At 44.7% G+C, this 20300-nt stretch overlaps 1 protein-coding gene and 1 long non-coding RNA gene across 7 annotated transcripts in view; one reads left to right on the top strand and one right to left on the bottom strand.

Moving 5' to 3' along the window:
- Positions 1–10: 10 nt before the first annotated feature.
- RRP8 (ribosomal RNA processing 8) overlaps positions 11–20300 on the top strand; it is a 54276-nt gene continuing 33986 nt past the window's right edge. For 2 of the 6 annotated variants that reach the window (XM_082476349.1, XM_082476350.1), the window contains exons 1-7: positions 11–258; positions 1446–1815; positions 2019–2472; positions 2563–2692; positions 2863–2969; positions 3054–3150; positions 7468–7617. In XM_082476349.1, the coding sequence (XP_082332475.1) occupies positions 160–258; positions 1446–1815; positions 2019–2472; positions 2563–2692; positions 2863–2969; positions 3054–3150; positions 7468–7617 (1407 nt within the window). In that variant the 5' untranslated portion in view covers positions 11–159. Of the gene's footprint in view, positions 259–1445; positions 1816–2018; positions 2473–2562; positions 2693–2862; positions 2970–3053; positions 3151–3378; positions 6943–7467; positions 8246–18977; positions 19168–20300 lie in introns of those variants that run through there. The other 4 variants (XR_014267893.1, XM_082476351.1, XM_082476347.1 and 1 more) reach the window with 4 other exon arrangements.
- On the bottom strand, positions 8651–18980 carry LOC309667693. The gene is made up of 2 exons (XR_014267902.1): positions 10448–18980; positions 8651–10138 (listed from the first exon to the last, which is right to left on the bottom strand). It is a non-coding gene; the product is annotated as an uncharacterized lncRNA (long non-coding RNA).

Here is a 20300-nt window from a genome sequence, read left to right as displayed (position 1 = left end):
TCGATGGTTTCCGGCGCTGCGCCGGCTGCTCTAGCCGCCTTAGCTTTCACTCTTTGGTTTCCGGCCCTGTTCTGGAGGCTCTGAGCGATTTGATTCCTGGAGACGAGCTGGGCACGTGGAGAGGCTGGTGGACCGCGCGACCTCGCTCTCGCCAGCCCCATGTTCGAGGAGCCGGAGTGGGCCGAGGAGGCCCCAGTAGTCGCGGACCTCGGGTCTGTAGCCTTACGGCCTCGGACCACGGCCGACTCGCAAATCAAGGTGAGTGGACCCGCAGGGGCAGTCGGAACGGACCCCGCTGGATCCCAGAGCTGGGGCGCGCCGCATGTGTATTAGGGGGAGGCGGGAGCCTGCGGCCGCCCGAAAATCCCGGAACTTCCAAAAGAAAGTGACGTTGGAACTGAGAGAGACTTGGTGAGTAGAAGTTAGTGAAGCAAAGAGGGTTTCTTGGAAGGAAAAGCACGTGTAGAGACCGTGGTGTGAGAGAGCATGTTCTGCTAGGGTCACACACCTACACAGAAATAATCTGTGTAGTTGGAACGGAGAGAGTGAGAGGGGGTGCCGTAGAAATTGGAGAGCTAGATTAGAAGCTTTGCATACAGTAAAGATAGAAGCCAGTGGAGTGTTTTAGCAGAGGAATGATTTTTTCAGATTTGAATTTTGAAAAGGTCATTGGGTGCTGTGTGGAGATAGGAGAGAGCAAGAGTGAACGACGATGAAGGGTTGTCAGTACTACTTTTCAAAGGGAGGTGGTGCTGAGGGGAACTCCAAGACAAGTGCCTGGCTTAGGACCGCCCAGTAGGACTTCAACCTAGAATGGCCTCCCAGACAGCAGACCTTCTCCTTTAAGCTTTTGCCGATGTGAGGGCTGCTGCACTTGCTCAGGCTCTTTCTATCCTTCGGTCAGCCTCCAACATGGAATCTGTCTGCTTTATTCCCTCCTCTTCAACCCCTCAACCCATTGCTGTAGTCCGTGCCACTGGCCTCTGTCTACAGCTTGTCCTTTTCAGTTTGTTCTCTGCACTACAACTATTAAAGGAGGCACCTTTAATACACGCACGTGTGATCCTGTTACTCTTGTTTTCAGAAACCTTCCTAACTTTTATAAAAAGGTATTAGTTAGAGGTAGAAGCCTGAGATTGAGGGTTGGAACTCCTGGTCCCTGGCCTTGATCTTGTAGCTTGTGACCTTATCGCATTTCTCTGGGGAACCCCATTGCCTCATCTGCACAATGAAGAAAGTGGGGTGGATGATTTATCTGCCCTCCTTGGGATGGCGACTTGAAAGTTCTTCAGGGTCTGGCAGTCTTCATGACGAGTTAAGTTGATTGGGAATAATCCAGAGATGCCTCTAACCAGCGTCTGAATGAGGTCCCCATCTCTCCTTTCTTATTCTCCAGACCCCATCCATTCTCTTCGCTCCTGCTCTCATCCCTTGTTTTCCCCCAGGGCTCCAAGCGCCGCCAGCTCTTGGCCACATTACGGGCCCTGGAGGCAGCATCTCTTCCCCAGCAGCCCCCCAGTCTGCCTGGCAGTGACGAGGAGGACGAGGAGGAGGTGGTGGAAAGAAAGAAGAAACGCCCAAAAAAGGTCTTGTTTGCCAGCACTTCTCCTGAAGTAGAAAAGAAAAGGAAGAAGAAACGTCAAAAACAGGGCCCACCTAGCAGTGACTCCAAGGAAGAGGAAGTGGAAAGGAAGAAGTGCCACAAAGGGGCTCTTCTTGGCAATGACTTTGCTGAAGAAGAGAAGAGAAAGAGGAAATGCCAGAAACAGGACCCTTCAAATCCTGCCCAGCCCCTGGACAATGTTGATCAAACTGGTATTAGTGCATGTGGGACAGGGAGGGGGGATCAGCTGATCCTACATATGACAGAGGTTATCTGCCACCACTAGGTTTGGGGTTAGGGAATAAGAAGTACTTTCGTCTGGGCCACAGCCTCTGTCTCAGGTTTAGTCTCTTGCTAAGCCTCTGAATTCAGGGGATATTGCCCCAAATATGCCTTCCCATCTCACTCCCTGCAGGTTCCAAAGCTTGGAATTCTAGTGCTGCAAATGACTTCACCAAGCCAAGCCCTGAGATCCCTTGCTCTAATCCTCCGCATACCTTGAGTCGCAAGCAGTGGCGGAACCGGCAGAAGAACAAGCGTAGACAGAAGAACAAGTTTCGGCTTCCTCAGCCACCAGAGCAGGCCTCAGTCACAGCCGCCGCAGAGGAGACAGAGGTGCCTCCTGCCCCCAGTCCAGACAGCCATGGAGCCCGGGCGGAGGCTCTGCGAGCCCGCATGGCCCAGCGGCTGGATGGTGCCCGGTTCCGCTACCTCAATGAACAGCTGTACTCAGGGCCCAGCAGTGCTGCACAGCGCCTCTTCCAGGAAGACCCTGAGGCCTTTCTCCTCTACCACCGTGGCTTCCAGAGCCAAGTTAAGAAGTGGCCACTGCAGCCAGTGGACCGCATTGCCAGGGATCTTCACCAACGGTGAGTGGGAGTTGGGCATTGTGAGAAGCGAGGTGTGTCAGTCACGGGCTCAGACCAGACCAGTGAGCTATTCCTCCCTTCCACTTCCAGGCCTGCATCCCTGGTGGTGGCTGACTTTGGCTGTGGGGACTGCCGCCTGGCTTCAAGTATCCGGAACCCTGTGCACTGCTTCGACTTGGCCTCTCTGGACCCCCGGGTCACTGTGTGTGACATGGCCCAGGTAAACCCCACTCCTTCCACATATCTGGCTTGTGCCCTAGGCCCAAACTCCATGTGCTAATCTCTAACATGCCGTCTCTGCCTGGCATCCTTGTGTCCACCCCTAGCACTCAGTGCTGGCTTTCTCCTCCCCATAATGTGTGCTTCATACAATACTCTCACTCTGCACAGGTGCCTCTGGAGGATGAATCTGTAGATGTGGCTGTGTTCTGCCTTTCACTGATGGGAACCAACATCAGAGACTTCCTAGAGGAGGCAAATCGAGTGCTGAAGCCAGGGTAGGAGTCCCCAGGAAACAGATGCATGTATATGTGCACATGCATGTGTCTGTGCATTTATCCAGAACTTTCCATCCTTTGCAGGGGTCTCCTGAAAGTGGCTGAGGTCAGCAGCCGCTTTGAAGATGTTCGGACCTTTCTGGGGGCTGTCACCAAACTGGGCTTCAAGGTCATCTCCAAGGTGAGGGCCCCAAGAAGTCTGTCCGTATTTTTGTCACATGTGTGGCCCTTCAGGGTAATAGTGGTGTTCAGGAAGGAGGTCATAATCAGACACAGACGTTTGTTCCTTGAAGGCATGACTCGTGGGAGAGCCCTGGGAAGCTTTCTGAGCAGGGACGGGATGTGGACGGAGGTGGTTTGAGGAGCTGGGGTGAGGATTTAGAGCTCACTGGGTCTTTTATGTCCGTAGGACCTGACCAACAGCCACTTCTTCTTGTTTGACTTTCAAAAGACTGGGCCTCCTCGGGTCGGGCCCAAGGCTCAACTCTCAGGCCTGAAGCTCCAGCCTTGTCTCTACAAGCGCAGGTGACCTCTGGACCCCCCTTGAAAGGGGAGGCAAGTCTTGAACTCCAGGCTCAGTACTCTGAAGACTGTATCCAGCCAGGCTGTGACCCGAGGCCTGGTACCACCCTTACTCCATCCCAAGAACAAAATGTAATGAAACCCCTGGCTCAGCCCTGCTCTAATGAAGGCTTCTTGGTTCCAGGAAGCATAAAGTCATTTGGGCTAGCTAAAGAATAAGGAGTTTATTGTGAGAATGCAGGAGTATCTGGGAATTATGGATCCCCTCAGTGTCATGGAAACGACATGGTTTGGAATTCAAGGCATCTCTGGGTTTGGCTCCTCTTTCCATCTCTCAGGAGCCACATGGGCTTTCTGTCCTAGCATCTCCACTCTCCTCTATTCTGCTTTTCCTGTTTGAGCACCAGCTCCTTCTGCTTACCCATAGCTTCTGCAGCTTTGGTCTGCCCAGGCCTTGAAGGCCTGGGGCAGGCATTGCTTCTTGGCTCTGGGGCAGCTGGTAGCCTGCCAACATCCTGGCTGAGCACATCAGTCTGGGCTTCTAGGTCAGGATGGTTTGATTGTCCCTGTACTGAGTGCTTCTTGCCCCTGATCCTCATCTCCATCTTGGGAGCTGTATGGCCCAAACTACTCCTAGTATCTATTGTCCCATAGGGCCCTGGTGTGTGTCTGGCTGAGGGCACAGATTTTGGAATCAGGTAGGCCTGCCACTGATTGCTGAGAGTCTTTTAATCTTTGAATGTCATATTACTCATTTGGAAAATGGTAGGATTCTTGTCTCATGGGATTGTTGTGTGGTGTGGGTTAATGAGGAAATCTGTAGCTAGGGCTGGGTGCACAGGAGGTGCACAATAAACTAGCTGTGGCTGATGTGTGTTGTAAGCGTTACTGTTTTCTAAAGACCTTCTCCAGGCAGGGTTAGGGGTTGAAGAGTAAAGAATGGATTTGTTGACTGAGGAAGACTGGGAGAGCTCAAGATAGGCCTTTCAACAGGCTTATTTTATAGGATTTTTAGAGATTCTTGACAGATTGTGAGCTGTTCTTGGAGGGGGGTGGTGCAGGAGCTGGGTCTCTTCATAAATCACAACTGATTGATGCTATTTGGGGTGGAGATTGGGCTGTTCATTGGCAGAAGGGTCTGTCTGTTGTTTCTGCCTTGTAGTGGGCCCAAATCAGCATGTCCTAGGAAAGCTATGGACAGGGAAGGCTAGTGCTGGGAGAAGATGAACTGAGATGATAGGTCCTTGGCCTCTTCCAGAAGGCATCTGCCATGGGCCCAGGTATAAAGATATAGCCTGTTCTACCTATTTCAAAGAACAAGAACTGAGAGTGACCACTGGGACACAGGTTCCGGGGCTCTGAGGCAGTTGGGTGCCTCCAGTAAGGTGGGTGTTTTGAGGCAGGCTGTGTAGGCCAGAGGGCATGTTTGGAGGCTGGGCTATGAACCATCCAGCAGATACTGCTCAGTACCTTTGCATGTGCTTCTCTCTGCTGAATACTCATCTGATTGGCAGAGTCTTACTCATCCTTCCAAACAGCCTAGTTGTTTCCTACTCCGTTACTCCCAAAGCAGAACTAACCTCTTCATCCGCACTCTCAAAGTGCTACGTGAAGAGTGCAATTTCAGCACTTAAGTACTGTGTGGCAATTGCTTTGTGCATTAGGCTGCAGTCTTCTCAACTCATATTTATCTTTGTATTCCCGAGCTGGTCACTTGAGATCCATCTAAGGAGGTGATAAGGATGACAGGGTCCAGTTGAGTGGGACCGATGAGAAGCAGGGGTGTTGCAGGAACCCAGGTTCGGGCACATGATGAGGGCACTGTGGACTAGTGACGGTGGAATAGGCGGAGGCGGTTGGGAGAGCTTCAGTGAGTAGAACCGGTGGGACATTGCGGCTTGGTGAGAGAAAGGAATCTGAAGCAAGTCTTGGGCTTCTGGCTTGAGCAACTGGTTGGGCTGGTGATGCCATTCAAAAGGTTGGGTTTTTGGTACCTAGATGTTCATTTGGAAGTGGGACAGAAACTCAGCAGCCAGAGGAGGTAATTCAAGTCATAGGAATAGATAAGATATCCAAAGTAAGATAATGAGAAGAGAAAATGGCTTGGAATAGAACTCTCAGGAGCACTTAATGGATGAGTAAAGGAAAATGAACCAATAAAGGGGACAAGAAGAGAAGGTGGGGCCAGAGATGGAGGAGTAAAACCAGGAGAATGGATTTCTTAATGTGGAAGGAGTGGGGAGGTTTCTGGCTGTCAGATGCTGTTGAAAGGTCTATTAAGATGAGAGAGAGGTCAGATCGCAGCGGGGAGAGGATTGCTGCATAATGTTGAGGGCCTGGGGTTTGAATTTATAGTGGTATTATTCATGAATTTATAGAGAGCCCAATCAGCCCAATGCTGTGGTTATCTCTACCTACTCAGGAATCTAGGTGTAGCTGTGGGAAAAGTGAGTACTGAGGGATCATCCGGAGTTGGAAACTTGCCATGCAATTGAAATAAACGAGCAAAGGAATTTCAGACCGTTCGTAAGTAAGTGATTGCTATGCTGGACCATGGAATTTGGTAGAACAGGTGAGTGGAGTAAAGACAGGAGTAGGTTGTTGCACTGGGGGTAACTGAACAAGTAACCTGGAAGGATGGGAGACTGTGGTCAGAAACTGGAATGCCTGAATAATTCATACTGGAAGCAGAGCAGCTCCAGGCAATGGCCAAGTTTAGAGTGTAGTTATAGGGGTGAGTGCCTGAGAGGTGTGCAAGGGAGGTTGCCAGGAGATTAGTTAATGCATGGAGGCCTCAGGTATTGAGAGAGGTTCTGCGTGGACTTTGAAATTCTCCAGTATGATGGTAGACATAAGCATGGAACAGGTGCCAACCTCTTGAAGAAGGGGGCAGATCCAGGAGATCTACAAAGAGTAGGAGAGGCGGGATAGCATGAATTTCAAAGGGACAGAGGGTTCACACAGCCTACTAGAGAGACTTCCATCTTGGATCTTGGGGGTGATGTGAGGCTGGTGAGTGGAGCTGGCTGCCAGGCAGCCAAGACAAAATACCCTGACAGTCCTCTCCAGCTTGTCGGGATTCACTGGGGATTGTTGGAGAGACAACTGTTGTGGCAGCTCCATGGGACAGGAATCACCTGGGATAACAGGGAGGCAAGCCATAAAGTCTAAGGGATGTTTTGGAGTAACAGGGCATCTGTCTCACTGTAGGACACACATCACCTTTTTATAGTTCCACATCTCTGTTTCCCAAGTGTTATTTATATTCCTAGATCTTGATTAATTTTCCCTGCCTTATTATTATGCTCAGCAGGACAGCTGGGGTCTGCCTTCCTCCCTCTTTTGCTTTCCTCCCTTACTTAAAATTTGGATTCTTTCTTTGCCTGTTCTGGCTCCAGCCACCTATATAAACATCTTTCTGGGTCTGACTCAGGCCCCCGGCTCCCCCTAACTCAGCCAAGCCTCTTATCTGCATTTCTATCAATTCTGAAAGCAGGACTTTCCTACGTCTGGGTCCTCCCTGCTCCATCATCAGCTTCAGGACAAGCTGTTCTTCAAGTCCATGCCTGGGCTTCAGTGTCTAATGTTGAGAGCCTAGACTGAAGAGAGAACAATATATATTTCTTTAAGAAATAACAGCATGCCAGCTGTTTAAGGAACAATGAGATCAGTTTAAGGAACAATTGGAGAACAGAATGAAGGAGTGCAGTCATAGTAAGAGGTAAACAGGAGTGGGAAAAGAGTGTAATTGGAGATTCCACTGGGAGCATTTGGGAAGCTTGAGGTATTTATTCCTAAAGCCAAGAAATGGTGAACCTGGAATCTGACTCCTGCCCTGGAAATGCGGAGGGCAAACAGAGATTCATTAACTGTTTCAGGGGTGGAGCCAGGGGAGTGCTGCTGCTTTTGCATTGGCCTGTGTTCCCAGAATTTGCTGTGGTAAGCCATGCATGAGTGTATCCTTTGCACCTTGCAGGAGAGGGAAGCGTCAGCTGGTCTTGAGTCCTGTCCGGTAGGACCATTTGAAGAGGCAAGGAGACCTCAGCACAAAGAAGCTAGGAGTGTGCCATGTGGGCTGAGGAGGGAGGCTCAGGAGACCACCCAGAGTAAAGCTGCCTCCACCAAGGTAAAGGGGACTGCAGAAAAGGGACAGCATGATGCTCCCTTTAAATATGTAGCAGGCTCATGGGGCACAGAAACATCCAGTCAAGCAAGAACTGTTTTATCCCCTTCCTTCTCTGCAGTTGGGCCCAGAGCAGTCAGCAGCTCTTAGGTGGAGAGGAGGTGAGAAGAGCAGAGAGCATCCAGATTGTTCCTCCCTTCCCCAGTGCAGGCTCCTTGACTTAAGTGGGACAGAGCTGGGAGGCGAAAATAGTTAAAGCTACAATAGGTGCAGATTATTTATTGTAACGTAGGATTCGACATTGCAATCATTTTTTTTTAATTAATTAATTAATTTATTTTTGGCTGTGTTGGGTCTTCGTTTCTGTGCAAGGGCTTTCTCTAGTTGTGGCGAGCGGGGGCCACTCTTCATCGCGGTGCGCGGGCCTCTCACTCTCGCGGCCTCTCTTGTTGCGGAGCACAGGCTCCAGACGCGCAGGCTCAGTAGCTGTGGCTCACGGGCCTAGTTGCTCCGCGGCATGTGGGATCTTCCCAGACCAGGGCTCGAACCCGTGTCCCCTGCATTGGCAGGCAGATTCTCAACCACTGTGCCACCAGGGAAGCCCCATTGCAATCATTTGAGATTGGTTTTGCATCTTAAACTGATTCTAAGACATCTATGAACTAAGAATGAGCTGAAAAGCCACAGGCTTGCTGCAGCTTTTCTCTAAATGAAAAAGGGTTGGAGGGTGGTGAGAGACAAGAATAAAGTTGGGTTTGGATAGCAGCCTGTGCTCATGCTTCCTCAGCATCCCTTTTAGAGGCTTATTGCCCCTGCAGTCATCGTGGTGCTCCAGCTTTTGTTCCTGTTAACACTGTTCTAAGGGAGCACAGTTCCCAAAGAAGCAACGCGGTCTTGGCAGAGACACAGCTTGGCTCCAGTCACTCAACCACTTATGTAATTGCACGAAGCCCTTTACAGATTCTCACAGAGACCTCTAATTACGTCGTCCTCCATCCCTGTTTTTTTTGTTTTTTTGTTTTTTTTAAACATTAGCTTTTTTTTTTTTTTAAACTTTGGGTTTATTTATTTATTTATGGCTGTGTTGGGTGTTCGTTTCTGTGCGAGGGCTTTCTCCAGTTGCGGCAAGTGGGGGCTACTCTTCATCGCAGTGCGCGGGCCTCTCACTATCGCGGCCTCTCTTGTTGCGGAGCACAGGCTCCAGACGCGCAGGCTCAGCAACTGTGGCTCACGGGCCTAGCTGCTCCGCGGCATTGGGATCTTCCCAGACCAGGGCTCGAACCCGTGTCCCCTGCATTGGCAGGCATATTCTCAACCACTGCGCCACCAGGGAAGCCCCTCCATCCCTGTTGACTTCTCAGGCTGGCCACCTGGTTCTAGGACATTCGACTACTGCAGTAACCACCTTACTGGTCCAGTTGCTTCCACTCCTGTCCCCAGAGCAATTCATTTTCCACTCAGCCAAGTGAGCTTTTTAAAATGTAAGTCAGATATGTCACTTCTCTGCTGAAAATCCTTCAATGGATTCACAGTGCTCTGAGAACAAAAGGCAAACTCCTTCCCAGGCCCTATGTGATCTTGCCCAGGCCGCCCTCTCCAACTGCACCTTAACCCACTGCTTCCACACGAAACTGCAGCCACACAGGCTTTCTTTCCATTCCTCAAGTGTTCCAAGCCATTTCTACTTCTGGGTCGTTACATTTGCCACTCCATCTTCTCAGGATACTTTTCCCTGGTGAGTTCGTTGTCATCTTCCAGATCTTCACACCAGCATCACCATTTCTTCGGTGGAAAAAACGGGCTAGATGCTCACCAAAATGTCCTTTTCCTAGACACACAGTTAAATTACATTTCCCAGCTCCTTGCATCAGGGTGGGGCTGTGTGCATAGTCCTCCCCAGTGGAAAGTGAGTAGAAGTGACGTTTCAGTACCAGACCAAGACAGTTAAAGATTGGACGAGCCTTCTCCATATTCTCCACCCCCTCCTCTGCCTTCCAGGGTGACCTTGAAGCACGTGTTCTGAAGATGGAGTCAGAGCATAGAAGGAATCTGGATATTTAAGTCCCTGCTTAGAGAATTGCTTGACCAAGAATATCCACATTTCTTTGAACAAGGAGTAACCTCTGTTGCGTTAATGTTTAGCATGATATGCCCTGGCTAATATATCTTCTCTGGCCATGCTGTCCACCTTATCTTGATCACAAAACCCTTTTTGTTTCCTTCAGGGTGCTTCAGACATTTAATTAGCTTACCAGATGCCAGTCAACACTTCCCCCAGTCCTATGAATTGGACTCCTAACTGGGGAAAAAAATGCTCACATGAGGAAGTTGAGATACTGATTTTATCAGTTTATCAGTTACATTTTGATTGTGACCAAAAAAAAAAGGAAATCCCCCTAAAGAATATCTTAAACAAATTAGATTTTTCTTCTTGTAAAACTAGAAACCTGATGGTTGATGGTTGTTGGCATTGGTTCAAGAATTCAAGGATGTTAGCAGTTAGGTCTGTGTGATTCTCTTGATCCTCATGGTCACAAGATGATGTGTTTTTCTTTAAAATAAATTTATTTATTTATTTATATTTATTTTTGGCTGTGTTGGGTCTTCGTTTCTGTGCGAGGGCTTTCTCCAGTTGCGGTGAGCAGGGGCCACTCTTCATTGCGGTGCGCGGGCCTTTCACTGTCACGGCCTCTCCCGTTGCGGAGCACAGGCTCCAGACGCGCAGGCTCAGTAACTGTGGCTCACGGGCCCAGCTGCTCCGCGGCATGTGGGATCCTCCCAGACCAGGGCTCGAACCCGTGTCCCCTGCATTGGCAGGCAGATTCTTAACCACTGCGCCACAAGGGAAGCCCAAGATGATGTGTTTTGATTAAGTAGAGACACCCTACTTACCGTTACCCTTCTCAGGAGTCTCACAGGTAGCCACAGCCCCTATCTTTTTGGCCTTACTTCAAGGGTCCTACATTGTTAGTACTCTGGTATAAATATGTTCTATTATTCCCTATAACATGGCTGAGACCAATCTGAAATATTACTGTTTTAAATATATTTGTCTCCCCCGCCCCTTCCCACATCTCAGTGGCCTGTCAGCAATTCATCCAATTCAAAGCTGTTCTCCCTCCAGCTTAGTGGGGTGGAGAAACCTTTATGGTCTGTTTCTTTCACTCATTCTTTACCTCCTCTGCCATTTCTAGGATTGGGATGGGGGAAGGCATATTAGAGGCAAAAAGGCTAAACTTTGATTTAGTTTAGCTTCATCAGGGTGTTCTACAAAGACAGGCATTTAAATGTTGGCTCAGTGTGTGAGGTATTGGGGTTCTTTGGAGTCCCGCCACGGGGACTTGCGTGCTAACTGGTTTTGGTTCCCTCCTTATGATACTCAGCCCACACTCCCCCTCGGCTCCTCAGCCCCTGACACTGACCGTGTATGCACAGCGTCCTCGTGCTAAAGTCCCTCACCCTGGTGGGCAGCCCTCCTGGGAGAGGTCCCAACAAATACCTTAAGAGTGGTTACCTTTCCGGGAGCTCCCAGGAAACTCATGCATGTTGGTCCTGCCAAACAGCAGAAGTGCAGCCCAGCCAGCAGCTGACTCCCCTCCCCTTGCCCTGTCCCAGCTAGCCTGACTCTGAGCTCTCCATATCTCTCTCTCTCGCTCCAAACCCTCACAAGTGATTCAGGTTACTTTCTCCCAAGAAGCCTCTGCCCCAGGCTCCACCCCAGTGGCCATATGGAGCTGGGTCTATAAGTTTCTGAGTATAGCAAGTGTCTTGCTAGAGAATGTAGTGCTGAATGAATATAAGGTCTCTCCCTCTCATGGGAACATGAAATGACAATAGGTGGTTCTGTTGGAGCCCTCCTCGCTTGATTTAGGATGGAGGGAACAGCACTGCTTCTTTACCTTTCAGGGAGAAGTTCTCTCTATTCCTAAAAATTCCCATCAATGAAGCTTGCATTTCTAACTTCATGTACAGTAGGAAGGTTGGTGGGCCCTGGATCACCTTTATTACCTTAGAGTAAATTCTATGTAGGTATATCTAGCACCCTTATTTAACATCTTCTTACTTGTGCAAGTATTCTTGTAAAATGTGAATTGTTCTCGTGCATGTGCTTTATTTATAGAGTATTGTCAACAAATCTTGTCTTCTTTTTTTCCATCACTCAACTGTGTTTTTAATATCCATCTATGTTATCAATCAGGGCCCACTCAGGAAAATAGAAACCATACTAAGTGTTTCAGTTAGAGGGCATTTAATGCAGAGAATTGACTACAAGTGATAGAGGCTGAGACAAAAGATGCTTGATGTAATTAAAAATTAAGAACTGGAGAAATCAGATAATGTCCTAAGGCCTGGGAAAACAAAAGGGAAGACGGGAAATGATTACCAGAAACTAGGAGCTCAGAAAAGGGGCCACTTTTGACTGGTCAGTACTCAGATCTTTGTGGGGGAGGCTCCCTCCACATACCTGGTGCTTGGACTTCTGAGGAAGGAAATGGCCTTGAGGGTGAGGGAGCAAGGTCTGACTGTTCTCTGACTGCCAAGCGGGGAGCTGATCTGCTGCTGGTGTCTCAGAAGTGTAGCAAAGCTGCTGAGTGCAAAAGAAGCTAGTAGCCAGAGACAACTGTCTGCAGCTGAAATACTGTGACAGCAACTGGAAAACCGGAATGAAGACTCTCCCCCCGTGTTTCATTTTCAGTTTCCCTCTATGGCATCCCTTTGGCAAAACCTAATGGAACCACCTGCCAGTGGATTCTGGGAAATACACTTTGCAGAATCACAGCTGCAACAACACAACTCCAGAGTGTGTGTACATGGGGGCTGAGAGGGAGGTGTGTTGCAGAGGGAGATATGGAGAGTGTAGGAGCCAAAAGAAAATAGGTAAATAGCCAGTATATTCCATGTAGCTGCTCATACATCTAGATTGTTGCTTCTGTCAGCTGTGAAGTACTTCATAATATGCATCCACCGTAGTAAACTTATATATTGGCCTGGTTGCCTCAAATTCTTTGCCATCTGGAGAAATTAAAATCCTTGCAGCTAGGGTTCTGAGTACAAAATAAGTGCCCCCGACTAGATGCGCTCATTTGAGATTTGGGAGGTAAGGGTCATCTTCCTGCCGCTTGGCTGTGATTGCTGGAGGCAGGTGTAGGTGCTGGGTTTCTACAGCAGCGTCCCGCTGAAGCCAGGGACAAAATAGGGTGCCTGCTGTAGGGGCGAAAGTTCAGCGTATTCTGGAAGTTCAGTAGGTAAAATAAATCTGCTCTGTACAAATTTGGCTTTAATAAGATGGTTAAGAAGAAAAATTATTGGAAGGGTGTCAATAAGTTACTCAGAGAACTAATGGAAAGTCCAGGGAGTGAGGCTTAGAGAACAGACAGGAGCCACGGGAGGATGAACAGCTGCAAAATCTAAGGTCAACTTTAGTCAGTCTGGTTAGGATGGCACTGCTGTCACCATTGCTACTTGACTTTTCTCTCACTGTTGTTGGTACATAGATTGATGCTGAAAATTGAGTTAATCCTCCTCTATGTTCATGGCACTATATTAGGACTGGCTCAGAAAGGTCCCTCTCCTGTTCTTTGTTATTTTGTTTGTTTACTTTGTTCCTGATTCATACTTCTGCCCCTCTTGTACCCCACAGTGTGTTTGTCATGTGCCCCTGGACACCTGTGTATCTTTGGCAAAATAGATGGTGGTTTTGGTATATGCATGCTGTGGCAGAGACTTGCCAGCTGTTCCTCGCACCCATTTTCTTCTTCCTGGGAAATTAGCTGTACTCTTTCCCGGCTTCCCTTATTCTTAAGTGGGGCCATGTGATTGAATCTAGCCAATTGGATGGTAGTGGAACTAAGGTGTGCTACTTCTCTGACTTGGGTCCTTAAATTTTCCTATGCACAGTCCCACATGTTATTTCCACTTTGGCCTTTGAGCATATGACCTTGAAAGCTACACATTGAAGATGATGGAGCCAAAAGGTGGAAGGAGCTTGAACATCACTTAGAGGAGAGCCACCCACCAATTAGGAACATCTGTTTTAGATTTCACATGAGTGAAAAATAAATCTCTATCTTTTTGAGCCATTATACCCTTGGTTTGTTGTTACAGCGACTAGTAATCTTTTTTTTAAATCCCTTTTAATTGAACACATCAGAAAAGTAAACAAAACACACACCCATACAGAAAAGTAAACAAAAATGTTAAGCCTAATGGTTTATCACAAGGCCAGTACCTGTGTACACGCCACCTAGACTAAGAAACAGAAGGCTGTCAACACCCAGAAGCCTCTTTTATGTCACCTCCCAACTTTCTTCTCTTGACTTCGCAAAGTTACCACCATCCTCACTTTCATGACATTGATTTCCTTGCTTTTCTTTATAGTCTTACCAGTTGAGCATCCATACCTAAATTGTATATATTTCCATGTGTCTGGCTTCTTCCACTCAACATTGGATTTATGGGATTCATCCATGTGTTGAGTGCAGCTGAATTTCATTCATTTTTATTTCTGTAGAAATATATCCCATTCTGTGAAGAAACCACAGTTTATTGATTGATTCAACTGTTGATGTACATTTGAGTTATGTATCAATCGGAATGGGCTGGATCATGCTACAGGAAATAAAAACCCAAAATATTAATGGCTTAACCCCACAAAAGATAATTTTTTATTATTGCTGTAGGTTGGCAGGGACTCTGTTCCTAGTCACTAAGGTACTCAAGCTAATGAAACTCCATTGCAATACATGCGTCCATAATCACTAGGCGAGAAAAGGGAACAAGACAGATCACACCCTGGCACCAAAAGCTTCACCCTGGAAGCAACACATGTCCTTTTTGCCCCGTTTAATTGGCCAAAACAAGTCTCATTGCCATATATACCTCCCGTACAAGCCTACCGTGTACCCAGAAGGAAGAGAAACAGAATGTGAACTGCCTAATGATTAGTTTGTGGTTCCTACAAACAATGCTGCTGTGAACAATCTTGCAAGTGCCTCTTGTGCGTGTGCACATGCTTCCTTTGGGAATATAACTAGGAGAAAACTGGTCATAAAGTATGTATATCCTCAACTTTAATAGTTAATGCCAGGCTGTTTACAAATTTTTCAATTTATACTCCCTTCACCAGGGAAATGAGTGTTCACACAATCCACGTGAGAATTCACTTTATTCCATATCTTTGCTATCTTGTGGCATTGTCCCCCAGTTCCAGTATATGTGTTATGTTATGCCCTTTGGTTTAACTTTTCATTTCCCTGATTACTAATGGGATTGACCTTTTCATGGGTCTTACTGGCTGTTTGAAAATCCTCTTCTATCAAGTGCCTGTTGAAGTCTCTTGCCCATTTTTTCTAATGGATTGTCTTTTCTTTGTTGATTGTTGTAGATATATATATATATATATATACATACATATATAATCCCTTTTGGTTATATGTACCGCATGTATCTTCTCCCATTCTGTGGTTTGCTTTTTCACTCTCTTAATGGGTGTTTATTGATGAACAGAAGTTTAATGTAGCCTGGTCTATCGATTGTTCATGGTTAATGCTGTGTGTGCCTATTTAAAGAATCATTCCTACCGCAAAATGATGAAGATATCTTACTAAATTATCTTCTGGACGTGTTAGTATTTTGCTTTTCATAGTTCTACAACCCATGTGCAACTGATTTTTCCGTGTGGTTAGAATAGGAGCCAAGTTTAATTTTATTTCCATCTAGATATCCAATTAATACAAAACTGTCAATTGAAAAAAAAATTTTCCTGTTGCTCTCTACCTTTCCATATTTTTCTATATAAGTGCGAGTTTGTTTCTGGGCACCCTAATCCATTCCTTGGTCTGTACGTCTGTCTTCACAGCAGTACCTCACTGTTTTAACTACAGTAGCTTTCTAATAAGTCTTAGTATGTGGTACAGCAAGTCCCACACGTTTTTCATCTCCAGAAGGACTGTTGTTGGACCTTTGCATTTCCATGATTGTCAAGTTCCCCGAACACCCTGATGGGATTTTCTTATGCTGGATCAGTTTGGTGCGATTTGATACATTTGTAATACTGAGGCTTCCAAATCTGTGGTCTGTGTGCTCCATTTCATTAATTGCTGTCAATAACGTTTACAGATTTATGTGCAAAGTTCTTCTTGCACATCTTTTGTTAGATTTATTCCTAGGCATTTACTGTTTCTTTTTTAAACATCTTGCAAACGGGATCTTTAGAAATTTCATTTTCTGCTTGCTTGTATATAGAAGTATCACCAATTTTTGTGTGTTGACCATGGAGCAGCACCCTTGCTAAATAACCTCACTTACTAACTGTAATAATTTATCTGTATTCTTTTATTTTCTACATATATTATACTCATATCATCTCTGAACATTGTATCAGTTTATTTTATCCTTTCTAATTCATTTATTCTTATCCATGCTATACTCCACTGGCCAGGAGATCCATCACTGTGTTCAAGAAAAGTGATGTTGGTGGAAGTGTGAATCATTATCAGACTTGAAGGAAAAGCTTTCAGTATTTCGTCACTGAGCGTGATATTTGAAGTGAGATTCTGATTAATGGTTGTCAGATCAGTAATGTGCTCTACTTGCTATTACTTGTATCATGAATTGGATTTTATTTATTTATTTATTTATTTATTTATTTATTTTTGGCTGTGTTGGCTCTTCGTTTCTGTGCGAGGGCTTTCTCTAGTTGCGGCAAGCGGGGCCCCTCTTCATCGCGGTGCGCAGGCCTCTCACTATCGTGGCCTCTCTTGTTGCGGAGCACAGGCTCCAGACGCGCAGGCTCAGTAATTGTGGCTCACGGGCCTAGTTGCTCCGCGGCATGTGGGATCTTCCCAGACCAGGGCTCGAACCCGTGTCCCCTGCATTGGCAGGCAGATTCTCAACCACTGCACCACCAGGGAAGCCCCCATGAATTGGATTTTGAATTTTGTCAAATGCTGCTTCTGAATTGAGATGATCATATGTTTTTAAAAATTCTGTCAGTGTAGCAAGTAAAAGATTTATTTCCATATGTGAAATCAACCTTGAGTTTTTGGAATAAAATCAGCTTAGTTGATTATATCTTTTTTATATATTGATGAAATCAGTTTAATACTTTGTATAGGACTTTTTAATCTGTACTCATGAGTGAACATAAGTGATATCTTCCTATAAATCTTCCTTTTCCCACTCAACACAGTGCTTTTTGTTCTCTTCGTGTTGCTATATGTACCTATAACTCACTTTAACCTCTTTTTCAAATGCTCTAATGGCTTCCCATCTCATTCATAATATAGTCCACAGTTCTTTACTATAACCGAAAAGCCCCTTGTATTATCTGGATTCCAATTATCTCTCTAACACTCGCCCCCTTCATGCACACCTTTTCAGCCATACTGTCCACTTTGCTATTTATTGAATATTCTAGGCATGCCCCTGCCTCAGGGCCATTGTACTATTAAATCTACCTGGAATATATTTTCACAGTTATCTTTATGGCCTACTTCCACACTATATTTGGGTCTCTGTTCAAATGTCAGTCTATCAGATAATCTCTCTCTCTAGCCAATACTTTTTTTTTTTAACTTTTTTTTTTAAGCCAATACTTTCTACTGCCTTACCATGCTTAGTGTTTCTTCAGGGGACTAATCACCACCTTTTAAATTACATATTTATTTGTTTATGTAGTTATTGTGTATTTCCCCACACTAGAATGTAAATTCCAAGAGAGCAGGGACTTATCTGTTTTATTTAATACTGTATCCCTGGGATCTAGTACATACTTGCATCTGACATCTGTTTAGTGTTCCAACATGTATTTGTTTAGAACATTTAACATAGCCATTCCTCTAAAGATATTTAGATTATCCAAATCCTTGTGACCAAAAAAAAATGGGGGAAGGATTTTCTTATAAATGTTCTCTTAAATGTATACAGTGTATATATGAGTCTTGGTTCCAGATTTCAAGTTAATTTGTCAGGCCAGTTATGCCACAATTAACAACTATAAAATCTGAGCAAAATACACACAAAAACCAATATTTGAAGGCCCTGGAAAGTGAACAAAAGCAGGCAGAAAGCACAGGAGAATTTACCCATGAAAGACTTTAGCTGCAGTGGGTAAGAATTGTGATTTTTGTGGTCTTTCTGTCTGAAGGTTTTCCTTCCCCACCCCATTTTCCAGCCCCACCCTATCCCCCAGTTCCAAACGCAGAAAACCACAGCCTTACTCAAAACAGCAGAGGACAGAGTTCAAGGCTGGTAAAAATGCTGGAAATTTAAGAGCAGAAATCCTGGAAGAGAGAGTGGTATAAGGGGTGAAACCAAAATTTGGACAAACTCAACCCAAATCTTTGGATGACTACTAAATTACACATGCAAAGGGGAGACTCAAGGGGACCTAGCAAAAATAGCTGGCAGAATCCAGCGTGGAGCCTATCGTCAAATGACAGAAATGCACTGGAGTAAGATGTGCAAATTTGCTGCTTTTTTTGCCTGAATACATTCCTCAATTCATGTCCAGCTTGGGTGGCAGCTGAAGTGTCAGAAGACAGGGTTTGGCAGTGGAGAGCAGCTGGAAATTTAAAAGGAAAATCCCAGAAGCAAAAGAACTATAGAGGAGATGAACCCCCAAAATCTGTCCAAGTCTTTGGCCAGTGACTAACCTATGTAAATGCAGGTGAGATGCTCTGAGGCTAGGCTAAAAAAGCAGCTGCTAGAAGCCGAAAGAACTAAGTAGATATGTCAACTGTTGTATGCACAACATAGGAAATATGAAATTTGCATTTTGAGGCCCCCCCCATCCCAAAATTCCTTCATAACAACACCAACAACAAATCTTCAGAACATAACAGAATGAAAATTTCCATTTGGTTCCTTCTTGTAGTTTCTGTGTTTCTACAACATATTATTCACAATATCCAGTTTTCAACCAAAATTACGAGACATGCAAATAAATAGGAAATTATAGCCCTATTATAATTATAAAAATATGAAATTATAAACAGTAATTTATACTCAAGGGAAAAGACACTCAATAGAAACTGACTCTAGTGGGCTCAGATATTGGATTTAGTTGTCACAGTTCAAAGTAGCTGTTATTAATGTGTCTAAATAATAAAATGAAAATATGGATAAGAAATTCAAGGAAAATATGGCCTCAACGAATATACAGATGGGGAACCTTGCCAGAACATAGAAACTACAAGAAAGAACCAAATGGAAATTCTAGAACTGAAAAATATAAATAACTAAAAGGGGGGAAAAAAAAGGATAATACAAAGTACTTGATTTGTACAACAGAGAAAATAGACTGAAAAAATTGATGGGACCTGTGGGATTATAACAAAAGATCTAACATTGTGTCATTGAAGTCCCAGAAGAAGATGAGAAGGAGGATGTAGCTGAGAAAGCACTTGATGGAAAATATCCAGAAACTTCCCAAGTTTGGTAAGAAATCCATATGGATTCAAGAAGCAAGTGAACCCCAAACAGAATAAACATGAAGAAATCCATTTAAAACATATATAATTAAACTTATGAAAACTAAATAAAAAGAAAAAATTTGAAACAACTAAAGAAAAATGACACCTTACCTAAAGGGGGAAAACAATTGAATGACAGCAGAGTTCTTATCAGAAACCATGGAAGCTATAGGGGAGTGGCACAGTTTTTCTCAGATTTTGAAATAAAAGAACTGTTAACCCAGAAACTTATACCCAGTGAAAATAAAATATCCTTTAGGAGTGAAGGGGAAATTTGGATATTCTCAGATGAAGGGAAACTAGGAGAATTTGTCATCAGCAGACCTACCCTAAAAGAATGGCTAAAAGAAGTTCTCCAAATAGAAAGGGAATGATAAAAGAAGAAGTCTTAGAACATCAGGAAAGATGAAAGGGCACAAATATATGTGTAAACAAACATGTGTGCATATACAGCTAGCTTTCCTTCTCTTGAGTTCTCTGACTTGTGTTTGATGGTTGAAGCAAAGTTTATAACATTGTCTGATGTGGTTCTAAATGTATTAAGACAATTACATTATAAACAGGGAAGGATAAAGGGAAGTAAGGTTTCAATACTTCACTTGAACAAGATGACAACACCAGTAAACCATGTTAAGTAATGTATATATAATGTAATACATAAAACAACTACTAAAAAGCTATATAAAGATATAAACTCAAAAACACTATAGATAACTCAAAATGGAGTTCTAAAAAATATTCAGTTAACTCATAGAAAGCAGAAAAAAGAAAACAGACAAAAATCAGAGAGAGTAAACAGAAAAACAAACAAAAGCAGATTTACTCCCTAGCATATCAATAATTATATGTTAATGAACTGAATACACCAATTAAACAACAAAGATGGGCAGAGTGATTTGAAAAAAAAAGACCCAAATATATGTTGTCTACAAGAAACTCACTTTAAATATAGCAATATAGGCAAATAGAAAGTAAGAGGAAGAAAAAGATATATCATGCAAACATTATTTAAAAGGAACCAGGAGTGGTTATATTGATATCAGATAAAGTAGACCTCAGAGGAAAAGATTTTGACAGAGGGAGAAAGGGACATTATATAATAATAAATGGGTCAATGCAGCAAGAAAACATAGCAATCCTAAATGTGTACACACCAAACAACAGTGTGCAAAGTACATGAAGTAGATCTGATATAACTGAAAGGAGAAATAT

The sequence above is a fragment of the Balaenoptera physalus genome (genome assembly GCF_965194825.1).
Source record: "Balaenoptera physalus genome assembly, chromosome: 10".
NCBI lineage: Eukaryota > Metazoa > Chordata > Mammalia > Artiodactyla > Balaenopteridae > Balaenoptera > Balaenoptera physalus.
This window is presented reverse-complemented; position numbering and strand designations above follow the sequence as displayed.